This window comes from Bubalus kerabau, chromosome 4 (assembly GCF_029407905.1).
Source record: "Bubalus kerabau isolate K-KA32 ecotype Philippines breed swamp buffalo chromosome 4, PCC_UOA_SB_1v2, whole genome shotgun sequence".
Taxonomy (NCBI): Eukaryota; Metazoa; Chordata; class Mammalia; order Artiodactyla; family Bovidae; genus Bubalus; species Bubalus kerabau.
Window position 1 is genome coordinate 73,311,393 of NC_073627.1, and position 25,481 is coordinate 73,336,873.

A 25,481-nucleotide genomic window follows, 5' to 3' on the forward strand; every position below is an offset into this window, starting at 1 on the left:
GGTGATCGGTCTCCTTTAGGTCCCTGGATTATGAATCCTGCAGACCTAGCACTGTCCGCAGGCTTCAGTGCACTAGGGGTCAGGGGAAGGGGCAGAGCATAGACCCCCTCCCCACGATGGGCGAGTGAGTATCTCTGAACAGCAAGTGAATGCCCCTGTAGAGTGATGATGGGAACACAGGCCTCCTTCCCTTTCCATCTTCCATTTGCATTTAAGTGTTTGTTTGTTGCTTAGTCACTAAGTCACGTCCAACTCTTATAACCCGCCAGGCTCCTCTGTCCATGGCATTTCCCAGGACAGAATTTCCCAGGAGGAATACTGGAGTGGGTGGCCATTTCCTTCTCCAGGGGGTTTTCCAGGGATTGACTCAGGGATCGAACCCACATCTCCTGCATTGCAGGCAGCTTGTTTACTGTCCTTCAGAGGATTAGTGGAGCTCTTTCAAAAGCTCATCTAAGAGTGCATAGAAAGGCTGTTGTAAGGAAGTCCTCTTTAGAAAATCATGTTTGGAATTGGTCTAAATTTGGGGGCCCAGTGCTAGAAGAGAATAACCCATGGTCCTCTGAGATTCCCATCTCCAACAATTGAGTCCACCTGAGGGCATGGAGCCCCCAAACCTGTACATTTAGACAAGCTCTAGGAGAGTCTGACGTGGCAGGTAAGGGATCAAAGTCCCAGTCACCAACCCCCCAGCTCACCAGCAGGAAGGCAATCAAAGTAAGAGATGCTCCTCTTGACTAGTTAGATCATCTCTAATATTCTTAGTTTCCTACCACTATCGTATCTTCACAGAGAAGGCGATGGCACCCCACTCCAGTACTCTTGCCTGGAAAATCCCATGGACGGAGTGCCTCGTGGGGTGCAGTCCATGGGGTCACTAAGAGTCAGACACGACTGAGCGACTTCACTTTCACTTTTCACTTTCATGCATTGGAGAAGGAAACAGCAACCCACCCCAGTGTTCTTGCCTGGAGAATCCCAGGAATGGGGGAGCCTGGTGGGCTGCCGTCTATGGGATTGCACAGAGTCGGACACGACTGAAGTGACCTAGCAGCAGTAGCAGCAGTGTATCTTCTTAGAGAAAAGTAAATTGGAAGTGATCATTTTTGACAGGTTAAAATCTCTTGAACATTGTGAACATGGGATTAATACACAGACATTTTTTTACGCTCTGATGGGATGTAAAGAATTCTTTTAAATTGGGAGATTATCTTTGATGGTCTTTAAAAAGTAATCTTTGGTCTTAGTCAAGGGAATGATGGAGTCTTAGGAGTGATATTTAAATTAAGTTTAATTTAATACAAATGTCACATATCTTCCCGGAAGTGGTCACTTCATCTTAATTAAGGAAACGGAAATGATTGTGACTTAAGTCTTCATTCTGTGATTTGGACAAGTTTAGGCAAACAGCAAAGATTCAGAAGGGCTACCACCAAACCTACAGCATTGAGAAGACGCTAAAGCCAAGTCATTTCTCCATGTGGCAGTTCAATATGAGCTGCGAAAATTCAATCCAATTAGTCCTTCAGCCCCACGTCATCTAGATTCCTTGGGGTCTGGAACCTCAGGGTTGTTATAGCTTTCCCTAGACAGCCACCCAGGACTCATGAGCTCTTCCTCCGGCCCCTTCAGTTAGCCTGGGCAACTCTGCTCTCAGAACCGTGGAAGTTCAACATCGTGGTCACCAGCTCTGGGAGGTCAAAATCGTGTTTCCATCCCCAGTCCTTCCGAGCGTTGCTATCATCAAAGTTCATTGGCCAACTATCCGCTAGGATAAGACATGGAAAAGAAGCTTAAGTTATTCAGGCTGTAGGTTTGCAAAAAGGTCTAGAACACTTTACATAAAGGTCAACATCCCATGAAAGAAACGTTCTCTTTGAAATCCCCCTTGAGCAGAGCAGAGCCGCTATTACAGGCGCACGCAGTCACCTTCTTAGACTAGAAGCCTTATCTACTGCCAGGCACTGTGAGTTGTCACCCGCTAGGAGAGTCCCCTGCAGACTTGTAAGGTGGGACTGCCGTGCTCAGATGGCATGGCACTCACACAGGGGCACAGTCACAGCCTCTGAGAACCCAGGGCTGCTCTCATACTATGTCTGTTTGTTTGATATTTAAACTGGCAAATGGTGAAATGCCGACAAGTGGTTTATTTGGACAGCTCTAGTCCACCCACTTTGGACATCATTTCCCAAAACTGTGCCACCTGCCAGCTCTGGTGCGATAGCAGCTCCTTCTTCGGAAGGTGTCGGGCCCCTGGGAAAGGCACTGCGCTCTCCTTCTCCTCCATGGTTTGTGTCCTCGAGGACTCGTGTGGCAGACTGCAGCTTAACTTTGGTTCTGAGGGGGAGGCAGCCGTCTACCTACCTATGGCCTGTCGGACAGGATCCACATTGTAGGTGACCTGGAGCTCTGGGACATGCTTGAGCACCTCCTGGGCCAGCTCTGCGGGGGTGAAGCTCATGGCACTGATGTTGTAGGTTCTCATGGACAGGGACTCTGCTGGGGCCTCCATGACCTCCAGGGTGGCCCGGAGGCAGTCGTCAATGTACATCATTGGGAGCCTCGTGTCAGGTTTCAGGTTGCACTCAAATCTGCCATTCTTGACAGCTTCATGGAAAATCTGGACCGCATAGTCTGAAAGAGAAGCTTGTCTGAGAGTCATCTCATAACAAAAATTATGAGTGAGCCTTTTGGATTAAGGCAGTGGTTCTCAGAAGTCTTAGTCTCAGAAACTCTTTGTGGGCTTAAAAACCACCGAGGACCCCCAAAAAGGTTTTATTAAGGTGAGTTATAGGAGCCTGGAGGGCTACAGTTCATGGGGTTGCAAAGAGTCGGACATGATGAGCGACCGAGCACATATACACACACAGCAACATCTACTGTATCAGAAATTAGTAACATCTACCATATCAGAAATTAACTGGGAACTTTTAAAAAATATTTCTATATTTAAAAATGATAATAAGCCCACACATTCATATGTATGATATTATATGTGAAAAAAAGAACATAGATTCCAAGTAAGAGAAAATTCAGTGAGAAGAATGGTATGTTTTCCATTTTGAAAATCTCTTTATTCCCTGGCTTAATTGGAAACAGTAAGAATCTCTGCTTCTGTGTTCAGTCTGCTATGCTACATACATCAGGCAGCCTGTGAGAAACTCCACAGTATACTTGAAAAGGATGGTGCAAAGGGCAAATAATATCTTAGTATTAATATGAAAATTGTTTTGACCTCCTGGATCCCTTGAGAGGGTCTGACTCAAGGATCTCCAGGGATTCCTCGTGCCTTCCTGGAGAAGCACTGCATTGGGCAATTTTTTTAAAAGTAACCAAACCCAAAGGCTCTTTGAAAATCCCTTAAAAAAATTCCTCAAATTTCAATTGAAGATATTCAAAGAAATGGAAAGAAAGCCCATGCTTGAAAGCCCATGATTGAAAGAATTACAATAGTATTGTTAAAATGGCCATACTACCCAAAGCACTCTACAGATTTAATGTGATCCCTGTAAAATTACCTATGACATTTTTCACAGAACTAGAACAAATAATTCTAAAATTCATATGGAACCACAAGAGACCCAGAATTGCCAAAGCTATCCTGAGGAAAAAGAACAAAGTTAGAGTACAAGCCTCTCAGACTTCAGACAATACTACAAAGCTATAGTAAAAATCCCTCGGATGTTGTCAAGTATCTTTTATGTTATATCTCAGAACCCCTCATAAGGGAAGGATCTCTGATGTGAGACTTACTGAACATAATACACACTCAAGTCCAAAATGATAACAATGTGGAAAACTATATGGAGGTTCTTCAAAAAACTAAATATAGAACTACCATATGACCCTGCAATTCCACTCCTGGGTACATACTCAGGGAAAAATAAAACACTAATTTGAAAAGATACACTCAGTCCAACATTCACTGCAGCCTTATTTACTATAACTAAGACATGTAAGCAATGGAAATGTCCATCAACAGATGAATGGATAAAGAGTTGGCCAATGTACACACTGGAATACTACTCACTCATAAAAAAGAATAAAATTTTGCAAGTTATGACAACATGGATGAACTTGGAAGGTAATATGCTCAGCGAAATTAGTCCGTTTGATTCGGGCACTGTGGGTGGTAAATTCCATTGGATTTACAGCATTGGTTGAGCTGCCCTGAACAAATTTAAGTCAATAGGGTTCAATGAGCTTCTCAGATGCACTTTTCAGAAAGGATGCAAAGACTCCAGCCAGCATATGGCTGAAATGACAGCAGATCCATCCCCACTGCGCCAGGCAAATAGAAAGCTAATTTTACATAAAAGAGAAATAAAAAACAACCCTACCAGTTGTTCCTCCTCCAGGCTGGGAGTCAGCAGAAATGATTCCGGGATATCTCAGGCATCGGAAATCTAATCCATACCGGTAATAATAATACTACGAGAAAGAGAAAACTTAACTTTAACGGATTCGTTTTGATGTTTGGCAAAACTAATACAGTGTTTCAGGTTTAAAAATAAAATAAAATAAAAAAATCTTTTAAATCAGGTCAGATCAGATCAGATCAGATCAGTCGCATGTATACCTGTGGCGGATTCGTTTTGATGTTTGGCAAAACTAATACAGTGTTTCAGGTTTAAAAATAAAATAAAATTAAAAAAAAAAAGAATCTTTTAAATCAGGTCAGATCAGATCAGATCAGATCAGTCGCTCAGTCGTGTCAGACTCTTTGCAACCCCATGAATCACAGCACGCCAGGCCTCCCTGTCCATCACCAACTCCCGGAGTTCACTCAGACTCACATCCATCGAGTCAGTGATGCCATCCAGCCATCTCATCCTCTGTCGTCCCCTTCTCCTCCTGCCCCCAATCCCTCCCAGCATCAGAGTCTTTTCCAGTGAGTCAGCTCTTCGCATGAGGTGGCCAAAGTACTGGAGTTTCAGCTTTAGCATCATTCCTTCCAAAGAAATCCCAGGGCTGATCTCCTTCAGAATGGACCGGTTGGATCTCCTTGCAGTCCAAGGGACTCTCAAGAGTCTTCTCCAACACCACAGTTCAAAAGCATCAATTCTTCGGCACTCAGCCTTCTTCACAGTCCTACTCTCACATCCATACATGACCACTGGAAAAACCATAGCCTTGACTAGATAAACCTTTGTTGGCAAAGTAATGTCTCTGCTTTTGAACATGCTATCAGGTAGAGCAATGCAAAGAATTTACAGCCTTTTCCTCAAACATCTCCCCGTACAGGCATCTTAAAATCTTCCTCGAGGAAATGAAGACCCTAGAATTGCCATTTTTCTTTAACAAATAACCCTGAAGTTTGTTATCATCAAATAATTGCCATTCTGGTGATAACATCGTCAGACAACACAGTAAATAATAGATCAGCTGACAGTGGGGAGTTTCTGCCTTTCTTTGGAAGGAAGACCCTGCTCATTGTGCTGAACAAATCTCCATAATCCTGACCTAGGAGGTAGTGTTGGGACAGCACAGGGAAAGATGGTCACTGTGATACGTCAGTTGAAGGGTCAGACACTGGCTAAAATGCCCTTTTATGGACATTTTAGTCAAGTAGTTAGGACTCTGCACTTTCAATGCTGAGAACCCAGGTTCAATCCCTGGTTGGAAAACTACAATCCCATAAGCATAAGCTATGAGTCATGACAAAAAAAAAAAAAAAGATGTGCTATGCAGAGATACAGTATAAAGACAAAGTGTATTAAAAAAGAAAACCAAAAGGACACTTGAAGTTATTTTAAGGTTAGCTCTGATAATAGTAATATCAGGAGCCTGAAAGAACAGTGCAGTACAAGTAAGATGGGCAGCAAATGAAGGAGGGGTGCCACTCAAGGGGCATGTTTGAAGTGTTGAAAGTGAGCACAGGGCTGAGGATTCTGCTGGAGCTATGGGTACTGGGCACCTGGCAAACACAATCAGTCCCCAAGCATTTCTGGGGGCAGGGATTGGAGGAGGGAAGAAGTCCTCTCCAAGGATGAATTAGCAGGTGTTTGAGACAAAAACAGAAAAGGAAACACTGAGTCACCTTGCCAAGTGATGCTTACCTCGCCCATAAGCTCAGCATGGACCTTGGACACCCCGTAGATGGTCCTGGGTCTCTGGATGCAGAGGTCAGGTGTTGGGTTCCGTGGGGAAGTAGGTCCAAACGCCCCGATGGTGCTCGGCACAAACAATCGCAGACCGTGCTCTGCGGCAACGTCCAGGACATTGTGCAGTCCTGAAACAAGCAGCCATTGTAACCTGGGAAACCTCTTCCCAGGATTCCCCAGGAAGGGGAATCCGGCAAACAGGGCATCCGGGGCATGACTCAGAGACTCACCAGTGATGTTCACGGCTCTGGCCAGGGACACGTTTGCTTCTCCCACTGCGCTGAGCAGGGCGCTGTAATGGAACAGCCACGTGATGCGGTTGTTCACCACAATCTCCCGAAGATTCTTGTAATCCAGGATGTCGGAATAAATAAACGGGCCTGCAAGGAGCAGTGAATCAGGCAAGTGAAGGAGTTCAGGGCTTGAAAACTTCAACAGCTTTTCCCATTGATTTTGAATTCCATTGCTACCAACTTGGTAACAACTATTCAGACACAACTCAGCATTTTTCTTATGCAGAGTACAAAGCCCAACCCCCAGGTGATTCCCTGGTAGCTCAGATGGTAAAGAATCTGCCTGTAATGCAAGGGACCTGGGTTGGATCCCTGGGTCGGGAAGAGTCCCTGGAGAAGGGAATGGCTACCCACTCCACTATTCTTGCCTGGAGAATCCCATGGACAGAGGAGCCTGGCGGGCTACAGTCCATGGGTCACAGAGTCGGACATGACTTAGCTACTAACACACACACTCCATGGTTAACAACACTTTAAGTCTTACACAGGACTTATACCTGCTGAGCGCTATTCTAAGGACTTCCTGTACAGGAAATCCCCTACATAGGAACGAGTTCATCCTGACAGCACGTTCATAAGTCCATTTGTTCATGTGTGTGTTAGTTGCTCAGTCGTATCCAGCTCTTTGCAACCCCACGGACTGTAGCCCACCAGACTTCTCTGTCCATGGAATTCTCCAGGGAAGAATGCTGGAGTGGATTGCCATTCCCTTCTCCAGAGGAACTTCCAAACCCAGGGATAAGTCCAACAAAGTTAGCCTAGGTACCCAACTAACACAATCGGCTATATAGTACTATACTGCAATAGGTTTATAGAATTTTTAATGCAAATCATACATACATAAAAAACAAATGAAAAACAAAACATTTTTAATCTGACAGTCTAGCACCTTGAACAGTACAATAGTACAGAACACCAGCTGGCATACAGAGGCTTGCATGCATGTTCACACCTTTGAAAGTTTGCAACTTGAAAGTAGGGGACTTACTGTATATTTAACTCTCAAACAGACTTTGAGGTGAGTATTTTGTTGAGGAGGAAACTGAGGCCAAGAGAGGTTAAGTAACTTGCCAGAATCAAACAGAATTAAGATTAAGAACTGGGATCAAAACCAGGCAGCTGGCTTGAGTCAATGCTGTTCACACCAAACCGCAGGCACCTGGTGATTTCACTCCACTTAAATAAGCTGCATATTTTAAAGGAATAGATAACATGGGTTTACAAAAGCCAAAAACCCACCGTGATATAAATAACCCACACATTGTGGGTTCAACACACTTGGTTAGGCTAGAGGTAGAGCCAGATTTCTGCAATGCCAATTTCCCCCACTTTCAGCACATTAATGCTCTTCCCCAAGGTGAACCACGAAAGACTGACATGGAACCAGGAGGGACTAGGAGATGTCATAAAGATATTTTTGATGAGGAAGTGATCTAGGAAGCCAGCGCCATCTTCCCTGAAGTGTCTTGAGGGGTCCAGCTCTCCCAGACATCTTGTGTTCAACCCAATGAAATGAGTTTTAATTTCTGACCTGACCTCTAGAACTTTAATTTAAGTCACTATTTTATGTAGGTTCAAGCAACAATAAGAATGCAATGCACATATTTATCCAATAAAATATGTTCATGGGAACTTCAAAAAAATAAAAAGTACGTAAAAACATCTTTGAGGTGGTAAGCAGCTCGACTACAGGAGTCTGAGGTCCGTGTGCGTGCACAGGTGTTTAAGAGCAAGTCCATGCTGAAATAGGAGGATTAATTTCTCCAAAACTTAAAGTTCCTTTTCCTCATTTCAGAACTTGATTTTTGTGTGCTTTCTCTCTGTTTTAAGTTCACCAAAAACTCTGAAAGGTAGGAATCCAAATTTTTATTCCACAGATATGGCTGCAGATTATATCCAAAGATATTACTCCACGACTTCACATCAAGGGCTAATGAACTCCCCTGTCCTTGGATCACCTGAACAAGCAGTGAGTATACCAATGACATTTTACAGAACGAATAAGGACAAAAACACCAAACTTTTTTTCCTTTTTTGGCCACACCCCCACAGCATGTGGGATCTTAGTTCCCTGACCAGGGATTGAACCCATGCTCCCTGCACTGGAAACATGGAGCCTTAACCACCTAATGACCGGGAAATCCAAAAGCAGGAAACATTTTTAAGTAGCACAAGTGGGCCTCAAACACTCCTCCTCCTTTAATTCACAAGCCTGGTTATGAGTGATGATACGAATCCTACAAGCTGCCTCTCCGACTGCTCTGAGAGCCTCTTACCACTAAGGAAGACGTGTTCCGGGGGCTTCCGAATGTCAGATAGAATCACATTGTCCTTCCCGAATCGTTTCCTAAAGGGAAAATTAAACATACGAGAAGGTACATTTGAGGACACACCAGGTCCTATGAAAACCATTCTGCCCAGAGGAACTGCCATGTACTGCCTGCCTCCAAATCCCACCTTTATACATGAGCCCTTCTTCCTCTCCATCCTCATCCAGCATCCCTGCGGTTCCAGCCACACTTGGGGCTGCATCTCCTGTTATGCCTTACCCCATCATTGTCCGTGCCTGTCACCAATGTCCTCCCAGGGCCCCAGAGTCCTTCCCTCTTCCCCCCTGTTCTTCTCTCTTTTCCTTTTATCCCACTTTCTCTAAATCCCACCTTGTTCCTTTTCAGTTTCTACATGTTCTTCTCTCAGTCCCCAAGCATCAAAAAACTGACTGACCCATTTGGAGGCAGGTCTTACTTTGCCTAACCTAGAACAGGCAGAGGGCAAAGGACCAGGATGGGGGACACTGAGTCAAGGACCCAAGACAAAGTCTGTGATTCTAAGAGGCACAATGAAATGCATTCCAAACGGTCATTTAGATACAATATCGTAAAAGACTCAGGAGCAAGAGGGGAGAGGACAGATTTAGGGGTTAAACAGGAGCAAAGATAAGCTTCACATACCCCCAAACTCAGATTTTAAATTTCAACTTTGAGAGTTCTTACCTCAGAAAGCTAGCAAGACCCACTCCAAGCTGGCCAAGACCCCCTGGATGAAGAAGAAAAAAGTGAAACTTTAATTTAAATTGAACCAGTTCAATTATTCCCAGGATGTAATAACAGAATAAAACTCCACTGGTAATCTTAGCTAATTAGGTGAAGCCCCAGGATGGCCTGATGGAACTGAATCACCTTCTCCGAGCTAGGTCAGAGATCAGGTCAGATGAGTTTCAGAGGCAGAACATTCTCCAGCAGAGGGGTGGCTAAGGGGAAGCCAGGAAACAGGAAGAGAACAGTCACAGGAGAGCAAGAACATCGCCCAGCCAGGAACTCACTAGCAGCTTTGGCTTTGTTATTTGATGGGCTATGAAGCTTGTCTCCTACGGGTACCAGAACACTTAAAGTCACATGTAATTGTTTTTTTTTTTTTAAGAAACTTTTTATTTTGTATTGGGGTATAGCTGATTAGCTATACCCAATTAGCTATCCCAACTATTGTGATAGTTCCAGGTGAGCAGCAAGGGGATTCAGCCATACATATACATGTATCCATTCTCCCCCAAACTGCCCTCCCATCCAGGCTGCCACACGACATTGAGCAGAGTTCCCTGTGTCATACAGTATGGTTATCCATTTTAAATATAGCAGTGTGTATACGTTGATCCCAAACTGTCCCTTCCCCTCATCCTTCCCACCCTACCCTGATAACCATAAGTTTGTTATCTAAGTCTATGAGTCTGTTTCTGTTTTGTAAATAAGTTTATTTGCAGATATAATAGCTGGATATCAACCTCTGGTGGGATTATCCAGAGCACCCTCCTCCATTAGACCTGCAGTGGAATAGGAATGGAGAAAGAAGGCAAAAACCAAGAAGTCACCCAAAAAAAGAGTAGATAACTGGGTGGGTTAGGAGGTGCTAAGAACATTAAAAAAATGATTACAGCATCTTAATCTGAATGCTTACAAATGCCATTGGTGGACATGGGAGAGCTGGGGGTCTAGGAACACATTTAGGGGAATACAACCCTAAATTCCATTTTGGGAGAAAGTAATCAGGCAGGAAGATGCAGACCGTGGGATTTCCTGTAAACTCGTGTAAACATGTGACTGAAACCAGCGACTGACAGTAGCACCTGGAGGGTGCTTTGTTGGTGGCGGGAGGAGGGAATCAAAGACACGGACAAGATGCTGGGAGAGTCAGGGAGGGAAGTGCTAAGGGAGCAGACCTCACTCGAAACCCATTTACAGCAGAGGAGGATGTGGTAGTGAAAGAAATATGCACACACTGAAGAATGTAAGATGGATAATGACGTGAAGTCAAGGCATGAAATTCTGGCAAATCGAAGACAATAAAAATGTGCTAATCAATCAGTGGTGGGCTTGGGTCAGCCGGAAGGACTTGTGGGCAGACAGTCAAATTTGCAGTGAGCAGATGCAGAACTGGACGTTGGGTGGACATGAGGTGAGAGGGGTTGGCGAGCCAGTCTGTGGACAATGAGACACAGGCTCCATGAGGTCATGGCGAGAAGTTCCCTGAGCCCCGGGCAGGCCCTGCCTATCTGCTCCGTCTCCAAGACACAAATATGCAGTAACTGCGTGGCCGGAGGAGCCTGGCCAAGGAAAGATGCGCCAGACTCCAGGGTCCACGTTTTGTCCACACACCTTGGATCTCGAGCAGGAAAGGGGAACCAAGTCCCAGAGTAGCTTTTTCATCCCCAGGTTCCCAGGTCCTTTCTTCAGATGACAAAAGATTTGGGCAGGGAAACCAAGCCCTGTCAACAGCGACAAAATAAGCACCAGGGATTTGCACAATTCAGGAGGAAGCCAAGAGTGGAAAGGGAGTTTCTGAAGAATACATGTCACCTGGTGGTATGTTAGACATTCCAAAAATGAATATATAGCCACACAAGAAAATAATGAAGCCACAAAGGCGGGAGAAAGAAAAAAAAAACCCAACCTGTAATTAAGACACGTTGCTGGTCTGCTTCTGAGAATGAAGTGGAGTGGAAGTTGGCATCCATTGGAATCTGCCGAGGAGAGGTCCCCAGAAACCGACTGGGTAGGACAGGAGCCCGGCAGCCACAGGCTGGGCTCTGCAGCATCCAGCAGGCGACCCGTCGCAACACCCGAACAACTGGCATGGTCTCTGTGGCACACCTATAACACAAAAGGAGCGGAGTTCAGAAAAGACACACGCGTTCCAATGTTCATTCAGCACTATTTACAGTAACCAAGACATGGATCCAATCCAAGTGCCCATCAACAGATGAATGAATAAAGAAGATGCGGTTCATATATATTTAACAGAATATTACTCAGCCATAAAAAAGAATGAAGGGCTTCCTGGGTGGCGCTAGTAGTAAAGAAGCCACTTCCCAATGCAGGAGACTGAAGAGATGCTGGTTTGATCCCTGTATCAGGAAGATCCCTGGAGAAGGGCATGGCAACCCACTCCGGTATTCTTGCCTAGAGAATTGACAGAGGACAGAGGAGCCTGGTGGGCTACAGTCCATAGGGTCGCACAGAGTCGGACACGACTGACGCGACTTGGTGCTCAGAAAAGAATGAAACAATGCCATTTGCAGAAACATGGATGGACCTAGAGATTATCATACTATGTGAAGTCAGTCAAAAAAAGAAAGACAAATATTGTATGATATCATATGCAAATCTAAAATATGACACAAAAAAACATACCTACAAAACAAAGACAGATTCACAGATATAGAGAACAGACTTCAAGTTGTCAAGGAAGAGCCAGTAGGGAAGGGAAGGAATGGGAGTTTGGGATTAGCATAGGAAAACATCTTACGGAAAAACCAGAATGAATTTTTTGGCCAACGTGATATTCTATATAGGACGGATAAACAACAAGCTCCTTCTGTATAGCAGGAACTATATTCAATATTTTGTGACAAACCATAATAAAAATGAATATATATATATTACATATGTATAACTGAGTCACTTGCTATATAGCAGAAATTAACACATTATAAATCAACTGTACTTCAATAAAATTTTAATAAACAAACAAAAAAGCAGAGGTCAGCATGTAACTGCTTACCTTCCAGACCCCTCAAAACACAAACCATTTAACCATGACTAACACTAAGATCGCCAGCTCCCAAGCAAAGCCATGCCCTGGATTCATGAACCAAACTAAAGAGACTGCTGAGTGCAGGGACAGGGAGCCAATCTAGAGACGACCGTGAGCCCAGCCCTGTGAAAAGGGATAAACGTTGCTCATGCAAAGTTCAGGCAAGCAAAGGTTGGCTGAGATTTAGAACTGGAGCCACACAGTGCTGACGACAACAGGCTCTAAAGTCACAGTGGAGGTTACTGTGTACAGAGCCGTCCATGCCAGGAACACCAAGTCACGGATCCAAGTGAAAGCCTCCAGTCTTCACAGCCTAATCCAACCAGTCCATTCTGAAAGTCCCATCTGTCCACGTACCACTGAGGTGCAAAGAGGTTCCGGACTAATTAACACTGCACCCTATGAAACTAACTCAGACATTATCTTAAGGATGATCCAGACTAGAAAAGCAGATCGTTAAGGTAAAAAGGCCCCCAGCAATACTGAGTAAGCCTTGACTAATTTAGATTTCACTGCCATCTCTTAAGAGAGGATAATTAGAAAGCCATTTTCTCCCCTCTTCCCAGATCATGTATATTTTACTGCAGTCCAGCTCTTCTTCCTTGCCAACTTTACCCAAGGTGAGAGTGTCACAAGAGTAGATCAGAGTGCAGGGCTTACTCTACTGGTTCGAACAGCAACCTTCCTGCCCATCCTCCCCAAGGTCAGGTCTTTGCTCTCTGCACACTGCCCTGTGGCCTCCACCTGTCAGCTGTCAGATTTCCAAGAGCACTGGTAGATGAAACTTCAGACACTGTATGTTAGTTTAGCAATGTGGACAGTTCGTGACTGAGTTGGTTCTTATTCTACAACTATTACTAGCTAACATGTAATGCTCAATACAGGCCACAGGCCCATGAATGCCCTCCTGTATTACAGCATTTAACCATGGCAACCACCACCCATCTCAGGGAACCCAGTTCTTAACCATCAAGCAGCTCTACGGTCCCTATTATGGGATGGCTTTGACTACCAATGCATATACATTAAAAACAAAACCCAAAAGCCCTCCACGCATCTACAGCATGTAGCTTTTCTAGTCAAGATTATTATCTTGCCATTTCCAAGTTCAGTTGAATGCTTTTAAGGTAGCAGCTCTCACATTTTCTAGTCTCAGAACTCCTTTTGCTGTTGTTCACGTTGCTAAGTCGTGTCCGACTCTTTCTGACCCACGCACTGTAGCACACCAGGCTCCTCTGTCTAGTGTTAATATAAACGTATTTTATGAAAATATATTTTCCAAAGCAAAAAACATACTGTCACTGTTTTACATTTACTCATCTCTTTGATGTTTTCCTTAATAGAAAAACAACTGGATTTTTGCACCTGCTTCTAACTCAATCTGTGGCTTCGATTGAAGTCAATGAAGAAAATCCAGACTCACAAAGCAAAGCAGTGAGGAAAAGGGAGCAGTATCTTAAAAACCTCCTCAGATAATTCTGGATACTCGCCTTTGATATCCAGAACTCAACACATGCTAGTTTCTTTAAAAGTTAGCTGCAACACAGAATCTGAAGACATTATCATGAAACTGTTGTACCTGTAACATTAGAACCCACTAGTATATCTAATGCTTCGAACAGATGTTTTATTCCTGTATGATTTTACAATTCTATGCCTTGGTCTTTTGGAAAATTTCGTTCAGTGAGTAATGCAGAGCTTCTAACTGCCAACACGCTTGACAGTACCATTCCTCAAAGTTATACTAGTTAACGTCACTGATCTCATCAGAAAATTCCTAAGTATTGGGAAGCGGTTAGGTTCACAATGGTGGATACATGTTAACCTGCAACAGATACCATTGGTTGTTTCCTTGACAGGCTCGCTAGGTTTATCTATTTTTTTTTTTTTTTTAAGAAAATGTTTGCTGATTGTCCAGGTATGAATAAGCATAGTTGGTCAGTCATTCTTTCAGGTAAAACTAGTACTCTATGAAAAAAAAAATGACCAGTGCAGCTCACAATTCAATCACAAAAAATGCTTAATCTCAAAACAACCATCATATTTTGATACACAACAAGTATATCCATTTACTACATGATATGCTAAAAAGATAAATCTCAAGGCTCAAGGTTTAATAAAAATTAATCACTTTTTACTGTTTCATACTTTTGAAATGTGGTGTTGGAGAAGACTCTTGAGAGTCCCTTGGACTGCAAGGAGATCCAACCAGTCCATTCTGAAGGAGATCAGCCCTGGGATTTCTTTGGAAGGAATGATGCTAAAGCTGAAACTCCAGTACTCTGGCCACCTCATGAGAAGAGTTGACTCGTTGGAAAAGACTCTGATGCTGGGAGGGATTGGGGGCAGGAGGAGAAGGGGATGACAGAGGATGAGATGGCTGGATGGCATCACTGACTCGATGGACGTGAGTCTGAGTGAACTCCGGAAGTTGGTGATGGACAGGGAGGCCTGCTGTGCTGCAATTCACGGGGTCGCAAAGAGTCGGACACGACTGAGCGACTGAACTGGACTGAACTGAAAGGACATTCTTAAGTAAGGGGCTTCCCTCGTGGCTCAGTGGTAAAGAATCTACCTGCCAACTCAGGAGACCCGGGTTGGATCCCTGGGTTGGGAAGATTCCCTGGAGAAGGAAATGGCAACCCACTCCAGTATTCTTGCCTGAAAATCCCAAGGACAGAGGAGCCTGGCGGGCTACAGTCCACAGGATTGCAAAAGAGTCAGACACAAGTCAGGGACTAAACAACAAGAGCAACAACAGTCCTTAAGTTTTCTACTTTTTATTTTTTTACAGGAAAGCATATGGCAGTGAAGAATGCCGTGACTTCTAGTACCAAGTGGTGCCACTGCCTTGATTCCTGCAAAGGGGCCAGGACTTCTAGCACCTCAGCTGGTGCACTGTCAGTGAAAATTCAACAGTTGGTCCAGGATAAACCATGAAATTCAAAAAATAATTCTATACCAAAGACTGGCACTATTTGTGTTTGCTGTCAAACCTTCACTAAAAAGCTAGTCTTTGATGATTGGTTTGGCATCGACAGTGCATGAAAACAAACAGAATGATCAGTCCAGCCATGACCACAGATTCTTCCACTTGCAAGACACACACTTCTGCTGTCAGTCTTCACGTCTGCAGCTAAGTCTTTGACAAGTTACTGTCACAGCGGCTGTGCTGAGTGTTTTCCATGCTTTTTCATCCAACCAAGGCTTTATTGTTTCTCCAGCCACTGCAATTTGATAACCTATCTTGTCATACTTCAATAGTTTTTTCTTTTCTAGTTTGGAAAGCTGTAACAAATAATGTTTGGCTTTTAAAGAGATCATCCTATCTATACTTCATTCGTTCAGAATGGTTGGTCTCAGAATAATGCTATTGCCACCAAAATATTATTCAAAATGCTCTTGTGGCATCAGACACACAAGTTAAATTTCTAACCTCTGTAAAACCTGAGGAAAGCGTTCATATTTTCATGTATTATTTAATTTTGTACATTTATCTGGAGAAAAATTCCTCTTTCCATGATTCAGAGGACTCTTGTGTCATTTCTTTTCAGGATTTATACACACAGATGCTATAACTTTGAGTTGAAAAAAATCAAGTCCTCTAAAGCCAATGATGTATCCTTAAATAAAAAAAAAATAAACTACAATAAACTTTTTGTTATTTTTCCATATAGGCAAAGGCTCAACTTAGAATTTCAAAGCAATGACATATTGATATTAAAAGAAAATGAGCTCCAAAGATAATAGCAGATATAACAGCATGTAGCTAATAAAAATGCACAGAAGTGATAAGAACAAATGGAGTTTATCTCTGAAAATGAATATATTTATACTTTAAGCCTGCTATCCTTAGAAGATTCTAGAAACACAAGAGTACACAAGCACACACCCCATTAGATCAGCGGAAAAACTCATTACAAGCCATGTGTCCTCTAGAAGATTCCACCACATATCTGAGAGAGGAACAATGAAAAAGGCAAAAAAATTTCTGAGTATTACTTTAAAAATAGCCTTGACTTCATGGACCTTACAAAGGTCTCAGGGAACCTCAGGGTTATCCCAGATTACACTTGAGAATAACTGTTCTAGAGTAAGACTTGCTTTGCCAAGCTAGTTGTCAAACTTAGAAATGGAAACCATCAAGGATGACTGGAGATCAGATAAAAGTCCACAGACTTTCTCCCCTACGCACTTTGCTTACTTTAGTTCCAAAGGATGAAAGAGAAACAGGCCAACAGACTTTCCTCCTTAAATTATTGAGTGTCTCCCCTGTGCAAGCCTTGCTGGGGTGGTTGTTATACAAACCTTCCCATCTCTAGGCATCTACATTTCTGCCCCAACCATAGCAGAGCTCAAGAAAGCAGTGGCATCATGAAGGGAGTGACAGATGCAGACTCTGAGCCCAGCTGGCTGTGATTGTTGGGACACGGAGCAACTGGCAAGGAATGGAGAAGAATAACATGGACCTCTAATTTGTGCATGTGCTTCCTGGAGGAGCAGATCAGGTAAGAAGACAAACAAGCTTGGTTTTGGACATGTTGGTTTTACATGCCAGGGGCCAGTAAGGCTGCCTCTCCCAGGGAGCTGTGAGTCCCACTGAACAGTTCTAGATGCATGTGAGAATTCAAACACCACGTCAAACAGGCAGGCAGGAAAGAGAAGTATCAGGGGTTTGTCTACACCACAATAAACAGAATGTCCTCTATTTTCAGAGAACATTACTTCCATTTTTGGGGAAAAAAACTTTAATTCAGTTGTGATTTCTCTGGAGACAGATAATTCTATTTCAAAAATATTAAAATAAACTCTAATTTGGAATATTGAAAACCAAGAAAATAGACCTTTTTTTCTGAGGATGCATCATCGGTTTCCCTTAATCTTGTGATCTTCCCAAATCTCTAGCTCTCATCATTCTCAGCCACAGAGATAGTAAATAAAAATGTATTAGGTCATGTCTCCAGCACATTCAGTATGAAGCTACAAGTATCCAGCTCCCAACAGATGAATGGATAAAGAAAATGTGGTATATACATGTGATGGAATATTACTTAGCCTTGAAAAAGGAGATCCTGTCAAATGCTACAACATGGATGAACCTGGAGGACATTATGCTGACTGAAATAAGCTGGCCACGAAAGGCCAAATACAGTATGACTCCATCCATATGAGTTACATGAGTTATCTAAAGCAGTCAAAAAGCATAGAAACAGGAAGTAGAAATTTAGTTGCCATGGGAGAAACAGAGAGGGGATAGGAGTGCTTAACTAACAGGCACAGCTTTCATTTCGCAGGATAAAAAAGTTTTAGAGATCCATTGCACAACACTGTGAATATACCTGACAGTATCGAATTGTACTCTTAAAAATGGTAAGAGGGTAAATTTCATGTTATGTGATTAAAAACCATAATTTACCAAATTTTTAAAAATCCAGGCCCAAGAAATGGTCAGTGCATACATATATTACTGGGGAGCTAGAAACTTCACCCAGTGTAGATCAATGCTGCCCTAGAGAGCCACAAAACCCCCAGCCAGTTCAAACTCCCAAGCCCTTGGTCCCACCAATCCCCTTAAATGGTTCTTTGCCCTCTGCTTATAAACCTGCTGAAACCTAGCATTCTCATCCAGCCTTCCAACCTTTCCTTCCAGTCTCAGGACTCTCCAGAGTGTTTATAACTGCCCCCAAACCACATCCCCTGCCCCTCCGAGCAGGCCTTCTTGATCCACACTCAGTGAAACTGCTTTCACCAAAGGTCAGTCATTGCCCAGTTGACAATTTCCTGGCCCCAGGACACTCTCCCAGGGCTCATCATGCCCATCTTCATCTCCCCTGAGTTCTCCCACTTCTCACTCTGATTTAAGGATCAATAACGCTTATAACTGCTTATTTGCAAGGCAGTCTTGGCTTTATATCCTCCCGTTCATTAAATCATAAAAAATTCATATAAATAAATGTGTCCTTTTTTTTTTTTTTTTTTTTGGCTGCACCTTGTGGCATTCTGGATCTTAGTTCTCCCATCAAGGACTGAGCCTGTGCCCTCGGCAGTGGAAACGGGGATGCTTAACAACTGGACCACCAGAGAAGTCCCCAAAGGTGTACTCTTCATAGTAATGATCCAACGGGAAAATCTGGCACCTCAACTACTGAGCACAGAGGAAGCGTCTGCTCTCCTGAACTCTTATTTAAGCCTCACAGTAACTCTGAAGCTGGGATCCTTTCTCCATTTTGCAGAATGAATTGACCCGCCCAAGGTCAGGCACATAATTAATTACCAAAGGGAAAGGGGTTGCAAACCAGGTCCGTTGAGTTTCAAACCCTCCTGCCAGCACCCCCACTCTTCCCTGCCAAGAGAAAACATCGGGTACCTAAGAGAGGGGACAAGGAGGACGCATCCTCGTGGTGGCGAAGGGGCCACCTTCCCCGCTGCCCCTCTCTCCTGCAGCTCGTCTCCTCCTCTTCGCCGCTCCCCAGGAGAAGAGTACCCACCAGCACCCGGGGTTCAAGGCCAGACAACGCCCTCCCTCCGGCGTGAGCCGGCGTACACTACCTCGCCAACCTCAAGTTTCCCCATCCTTAGAAATGGGACACCACATGCTGACAGGATTTAATAAAAGCAATTTATAAAAGCACTTAGAGAACTGCTAAAGACTCCATCAACCATCTGGTAAAGTCTGGACTTAACGTGGGGATGATCTGAAAGCCAGGAAGGGTCGGGGGAAAAAATCCTGGAGCTCTCAGCGTGAGCCATAGAGGGTCTCAGAGACAGGCTTGGCCCTGCGGAGCGGGCGCCCCTCACCTTCCCACAGTGCACACGGGCCTAGGAGAGGGAACCCCAAAAGACGCGGAGACAAGGGCCGCTAGCGGATCTCCAGCCTTAGCCTCCCACTTTCCTATGGAAAAGTTGTGGGGGAAGGGGGGGCTCAGGCTCCAGGGAAGATGACTGGATAAACCGGTTTTATAAGGAAAACCGCTCCTGGCAGGGGGTGCCCTTTCGAAACTTAGGAAGGGCCAGAGCCGTGCCAGCCGATCCCAGCAGTACCCCGACCCTCCCTCGGCCTCCCAGTTCCACAGCGACAGCAGGGGACCCGCGATCGCCCCGGGGAGCTCTGAGTCTGGGGCGCCCGGCCTTGTCACACCTATCGGGCCAGTCGGGGGCAAAGGGGTCAGGCAATCCCGCGGCGTCAGCCTCCGTTTCAAAGAGGCTCAGTTCCCAGGATCAGCCGGAGGGGAACATCCAGTCCCACCGCACTGACCTTCCGAGGCAGCCGCCCAAAGATGCTGCGCCGCTGAGGCGCTGGAGAAGCACGTGGCACAGAGACAGCGCGCAGAGCAGAAAACCCGGTTGGCCCTGGGCGCACCACGCCTTTATCCTCTCTGCGCGCAAACCCGCCCCCAGACGCACCAATCGCCTTCTTCGGTCCTGGCAGCCTTACGTCAGTGTAGGGTTACCGCGAGGGAGGGCACCGGTTGCCATGGTAACCGACTGGGCGGCGTGAGCCCCTCTCGCGGGCTCCGCCTCCCACCTTTCTTTAGGAGAGGTCGCGCACTGCCAGCCGAGCTTTCGAATCCAGCGAGCCGCGTCCCAGTTGCAGCAGAGCTAGACCGCAACTCTTCGCGTCGGACTGTGCAGGTGAGGGTAGCTCAAGAGCCTCCCACCTCAAGGAACCTCGATCCTCCGGAGCCCCCGGGCACAAGCTCATTCTGGCGATTAGCCTAGGACTAAGGGAAGAATGCGGGACGCAGAAGGGACTGGCAGAGTATAGACCTGGGGACCAGAGTCAGGAGATAGGGAAGGAAGAGACCTTGAGCGACTCATTTCATCTTGGTTTCCCACGTGGGAAACTGATGCGAAACTGGATGACCTCCAAGGCCACGGGACCAGCAGACTCAGCATCACCTAGGAGCTTGTTCAGTTCAGTGTGCGCATGTGCTGTTCTTCCTGCTCACCGGGTGTGAAAAGCCTTCCTGTGAAGTATGGCACTCTGTACCTCTCTCTTTTCGGATTGATCAAAGGGATTGTAACCTCCAATGAGACACTTAAGTGGTCATTTATAATGTAAGCTGTACATTTGGGATCATGTCTACCTTTTATTATTGCCTGGCTCAATGTAACATTTGTTGAAAAAAGAGATAGTTTTCCTTTTAGACTTTGGATTAGACTTTCGCTGTTTGGGGGCTTCCCTGGTGGCTCAGTGGTAAAGATTCTGTCTAAAGTGCGGAGACCCGGGTTCCATCCCTGGGTTGGGAAGATCCCCTGGAAAAGGAACTGACAGCCCACTCTGGTATTCTTGCCTGGAGAATCCCATGGACGGAAGCCTGGCAGGCTATAGTCCATGGGGTCGCAAAGAGTCAGACACGACTGAAGCAACCTAGCACAACAACTTTGCTGTTTAGTATCTTAGTCCTGATAATTTTTATTTTTAATTCAGTATATGGACTGATACTTAGCAGCATCCACTGTGTATCATGGACTGTGCTTGTTGTTGAAGATGCAGGAGTCCTGGATAGGTTGCTGCCTAAATAGCCAGAAAACAACATTTCAGTTCAGTCGCTCAGTCGTGTCCAACTCTTTGTGACCCTATGGACTGTAGCATGCCAGGCCTCCTTGTCCATCACCAGTTCCCAGAGTTTACGCAAACTCATGTGCATTGAGTCGGTGATACCATCCAACCATCTCATCCTCTGTCATCCCCTTAAATCTCTCCCAGCATCAGGGTCTTTTCAAATGACACAGTTCCTCGCATCAGGTGGCCAAAGTATTAGAGTTTCAGCTTCAGCATCAGTCCTTCCAATGAATATTCAGAACTGATTTCCTTTAGGATTGACTGGTTGGGTCTCCTTGCTGCCCAGGGGACTCTCAAGAGTCTTCTCCAACACCACACCTCAAAAACATCCTTTCTTCAGCGCTCAGCTTTCTTTATAGTCCAACTGTCACATCCATACATGACTACTGGAAAAACCATAGCTTTAACTGGATGGAACTTTCTTGGCAAAATAATATCTCTGATTTTTAATATGCTGTCTAGGCTGGTCATAACTTTTCTTCCAAGGAGCAAGCATCCTTTACTTTCATGGCTGCAGTCACCATCTGTAGTGATTTTGGAGCTCAAAAAAATAAAGTCTGTCACTGTTTCCACTGTTTCCCCATCTATTTGCCATCAAGGGATGGGACCAGATGCCATGATCTTCATTTTCTGAATGTTGAGTTTTAAGCCAACTTTTTCACTCTCCTTTCACTTTCATCAAGAGGCTCTTTAGTTCTTTCCTTTCTGCCATAAGGGTGGTGTCATCTGCATATCTGAGGTTATTGATATTTCTCCCGGCAATGTTGATTCCAACTTGTGCTTCATCCAGCCTGACATTTCTTGTGATGTACTCTGCATATAAGTTAAATAAGCAGGGTGACAACATACAGCCTTGACATACTCCTTTCCCGATTTGGAACCGGTCTGCTGTTCCATGTCCAGTTCTAACTGTTGCTTCTTGACCTTGTTAGAAATGTACATTTGAGGCTGCATCTCAGATTTGCTGAGTCAGAATCTCTACGCTGGGGCTCTTGTGAGAACTGTGGTTTCACAAGCTCTCTAGATGATGATGATATGTGCTAAAGTTGAGAAGCACTGATCTGGGGCAGTGATTCTCACTTTGCTGCAGATTAGAATCAAGGGGAAGTGATTGAAATAAAGCAGTTACGTTGTAGTGTGGAGGTGGAGGGGCCACCGGATGTCCAGGCAGGAGTATATTTTTAAAGCTTCTTGAGTAATCCCCACATGCTGTCAAGGTGGTAACCATAGGTATACCCTAGAGGTATACCTCCAAGTGTGGCCCCTGGAGAAAGCAGCCCCCAGCCAGACCTACTGAATCTCAGTCTGCATTTCTAAGGGGCTTTCCGAGTGGTTTTTATGCATGTGAGGGTTTTGGAAAAACATCTGTAAGGCCTCCTCCAACATTAAGAATCTATGATTTTGTGAAGTATGTCTTTCTGTTTTACAGACTCTTAGAAGGCCCCATTTCTTCACCTTTTTCTCTTTGACATGATCTTCATTATGGGTCTTTAGTGCACTTGAAGTTTGAAATTTTCATTAGACTTTTGGCCTCTCAAGAGACCTAGGAGGTTATCAAGGGCACTGTGCCTGTCTGACAGAGGTGCAGCCCCACCTAAACGGGTGAAGAAATTCCCAAGAGACCATGGGGACAGTAAAAACTGACTCAGCCACTGGGTCACCGCCCTTTCTAATACAGCAAATCATATCATGAGGAGTTACTTTTGGTTTTCCGCAAATGGTGGTGAGGTTGGAGATGATACTGAGCTTGCTTTGAGGGGGCTAGAGACAGGGATGTTTCAGAGTGGAGCAGCCCATTGAAGATGCTGCCAGTTTGGGAGGGGAAAGTGAGGAAGCGTCCATTCAACCTTTGCTCCTGAGGACAGGCAAGAAGAAAGGGTGATTCCCAAGGGACTAAAAGGTAAGTGGTTTCTGGCATGGATGAAACATGTTGTCTGCCGTATCAGTCAATGAAGGATGTTGCAGTCACCAAGCCAGCAGCCACGGGCAGTTGCCTGGACTGTTCAGCCTGAGGGGACCCAAGATGGCGAAAAGCAGGATGCTGGCCCCAGATAGCTGAGGTGCAAATCAAAGGAATGATTTCAATGAACCTAGACTCTCGGATCTTCCCATACTTAGAAAAGCACTAAATTATTTAATTTCATGTTTGGCTTTTTTTTTTTTTTTTTTTAAATAAACAGTAGTCTTTTGATGTTCTGACTACTGAACTTCTATATACCCTGGCTTGTCCCTTGCCTCTTTGGAACAGCCCCTCAGAGTAATCCGAGGCTGCCTTCTGGGCTTAAGTCCTCAGAAAATTTGCCAAATAAAACATGATTCTCAACTCTTAGGCTGTGCATTTCTTTTAGTCCAGGCTTTTGATGACTACGAAGGGACCCAAACAGACTTCTCTACTTCATCTGAACTTGATGAAGACCTGGAGCTTGGTGCCAGCAGAGGCCTCTTGGGCCCGTCCGCCTCTTCAGAGAGCCCCAGGAATCTGGATGAGGGTCTCTTGGTTCTTGAATCTCTTGTTATTGGCTGATGATCCTAAGTTTTATTCAATGGTATTTAAATTCTCTGGAGGAGTCAGTTAACCTTGAAACTTAGATTCAAGAAGAGGTACCTGGGTTATCCTTGGAGAAAGACGCTGGGAAGATTTCTGCTCAGCTTAGACACCGAGAGGCTCATCCTCAGTTGAGAGACTGGGATGACCTCGCCCAACTGAAAGTCACTGGGCAGGGCTGGACCAGGGAATTAAGTGGCATCATTTTCCCTTGAATTGGTAGTTGGAATAGTTTGAACAGAGTTTGTTGAAATAAAAGTGATCTCAACAAACCAACCCTGGAATGGGAAACAAAGCTTTCAAAAGGAAAAGGAACAACAGATTCAGTTCAGTTCAGTTGCTCAGTCGTGTCCGACTCTTTGCGACCCCACGAACCACAGCACGCCAGGCCTCCCTGCCCATCGCCAACTCCCGGAGTTTATTCAAACTCAAGTCTATTGAGTCGGTGATACCATCCAACCATCTCATCCTCTGTTGTCCCCTTCTCCTCCCACCTTCAATCTTTCCCAGCATTAGGGTCTTTTGAAATGAGTCAGTTCTTTGCATCAGGTGGCCAAAGTATTGGCGTTTCGGCTTCAGCATCAGTCCTTCCAATGAATATTCAGGATTGATTTCCTTTAGGATGGACTGGTTGGATCTCCTTGCATGCAAGGGACTCTCAAGTCTTCTCCAACACCACAGTTCAAAAGCATCCATTCTTTGGTGCTTGGCTTTCTGTATAGTCCAATTCTCACATCCACACATAGAGTATCCAATCATAGAGTAGTCATCTCTTATTGGGAATCCCTCTTGGGATTATCTGAGTTTTTTTCCCCCACTCATTTTAGAAAATAGAAAACCGATGAAGTCAATTGTTCAAGGTCCTCCTAGTACTCTTTCTCTTGTACTATTTGTCATATATCAGAATTTGTGCTGATATGAGTTGGTTTGACACTTTCATTTATTAAAATGAGTAAGATGAAAGGGCAATAGTGAAATCATGGCAGAACTTCATGCATCAGTGTTGTGGCTTCTTTGCTGAATTAGGTAACAGTTTCTGAATACTGGAAAAATGATGCCTTCATTTTTTGTGTGCTATTTACGGTGTAATGACTCAGACATGCACACTTTTAAGTCTGATTCTCTTATTAACACAATCTCTGTCAACATCGTAACCAGAAATTGGCACACTTTTTCTGTGAAGGGCAAGAGAGTAATATGTTAGGCATTATGGGTCTCATATAGTCTGCGTCATGTTTTCTTCATTTGTTTCTATAACGCTTTTAAAACGTAACAACTCTTGATTTACAGCATTTGCCCATCTCCGTGGTGTAAGTGTTTAAACCATGGCTGATGTCAGCCTACCAGCGTGCTGTCACACTGCATTTGGATTTGGGGAGAGGTGTACTGTGCCACAGGGCAGTATTTCCTTAGGTAATATTTCCACCATAACGATAAGGCTACAGTAACTAATCTCAAAGGCATACAGAGAAAAAATCTAGTAAAATACATAGGAAGTGGTGAATTTGGTTATTAACTACCTTTGTAATTTCATGTATTTAATTCAGTTCATGTAATTTGATTTTTAATAATGCCTGTATTGAAGAAGCAGCTGACAAAATCCCTGGAAAGTTAACAGTCTGCTTCAGCCCTGGTAGGTTGCTTCAGATCGGCTCCAGCAATGACAGTTGATGATGTTTTTCCAAAGGGAGGCTTCTAGCAGATGGGTTCACGCCATCGTTGCTCTGTATTATAATACTCAAAATTAAGTGCATTATAATACTCAAAATGGATTAGAGTTCTGAAATGTCAAGGTAGGATAGCTTTCATGTCTTTTCTACCTTTGTTCAAAAAAATTTAACTTGAAAGGAATTTCCAGTCTTAGAAAAATACTTTGTTGAACGGCT

The 25,481-nt window shown here is 44.5% G+C and overlaps 1 protein-coding gene and 1 long non-coding RNA gene across 2 annotated transcripts in view; one reads left to right on the forward strand and one right to left on the reverse strand.

Annotated features, from left to right (window-relative positions):
- Positions 1-1,288: 1,288 nt before the first annotated feature.
- On the reverse strand, positions 1,289-19,887 carry LOC129649827 (L-threonine 3-dehydrogenase, mitochondrial). The gene is made up of 9 exons (XM_055577708.1): positions 19,740-19,887; positions 11,342-11,541; positions 9,391-9,433; positions 8,674-8,744; positions 6,335-6,484; positions 6,060-6,232; positions 4,341-4,431; positions 2,365-2,634; positions 1,289-1,768 (listed from the first exon to the last, which is right to left on the reverse strand). Exons 2-9 carry the CDS (start codon positions 11,523-11,525, stop codon positions 1,629-1,631), a joined length of 1,122 nt encoding a protein of 373 aa, XP_055433683.1. The 5' UTR covers positions 11,526-11,541; positions 19,740-19,887; the 3' UTR covers positions 1,289-1,628.
- Positions 19,888-19,994: 107 nt separating this feature from the next.
- The window catches only part of LOC129649828 (uncharacterized), a 33,304-nt gene continuing 27,817 nt past the window's right edge, over positions 19,995-25,481 (forward strand). The window contains exon 1 of the long non-coding RNA XR_008713304.1: positions 19,995-20,116. This is a non-coding gene — a long non-coding RNA (uncharacterized LOC129649828). The remainder of the gene's footprint in view (positions 20,117-25,481) is intronic.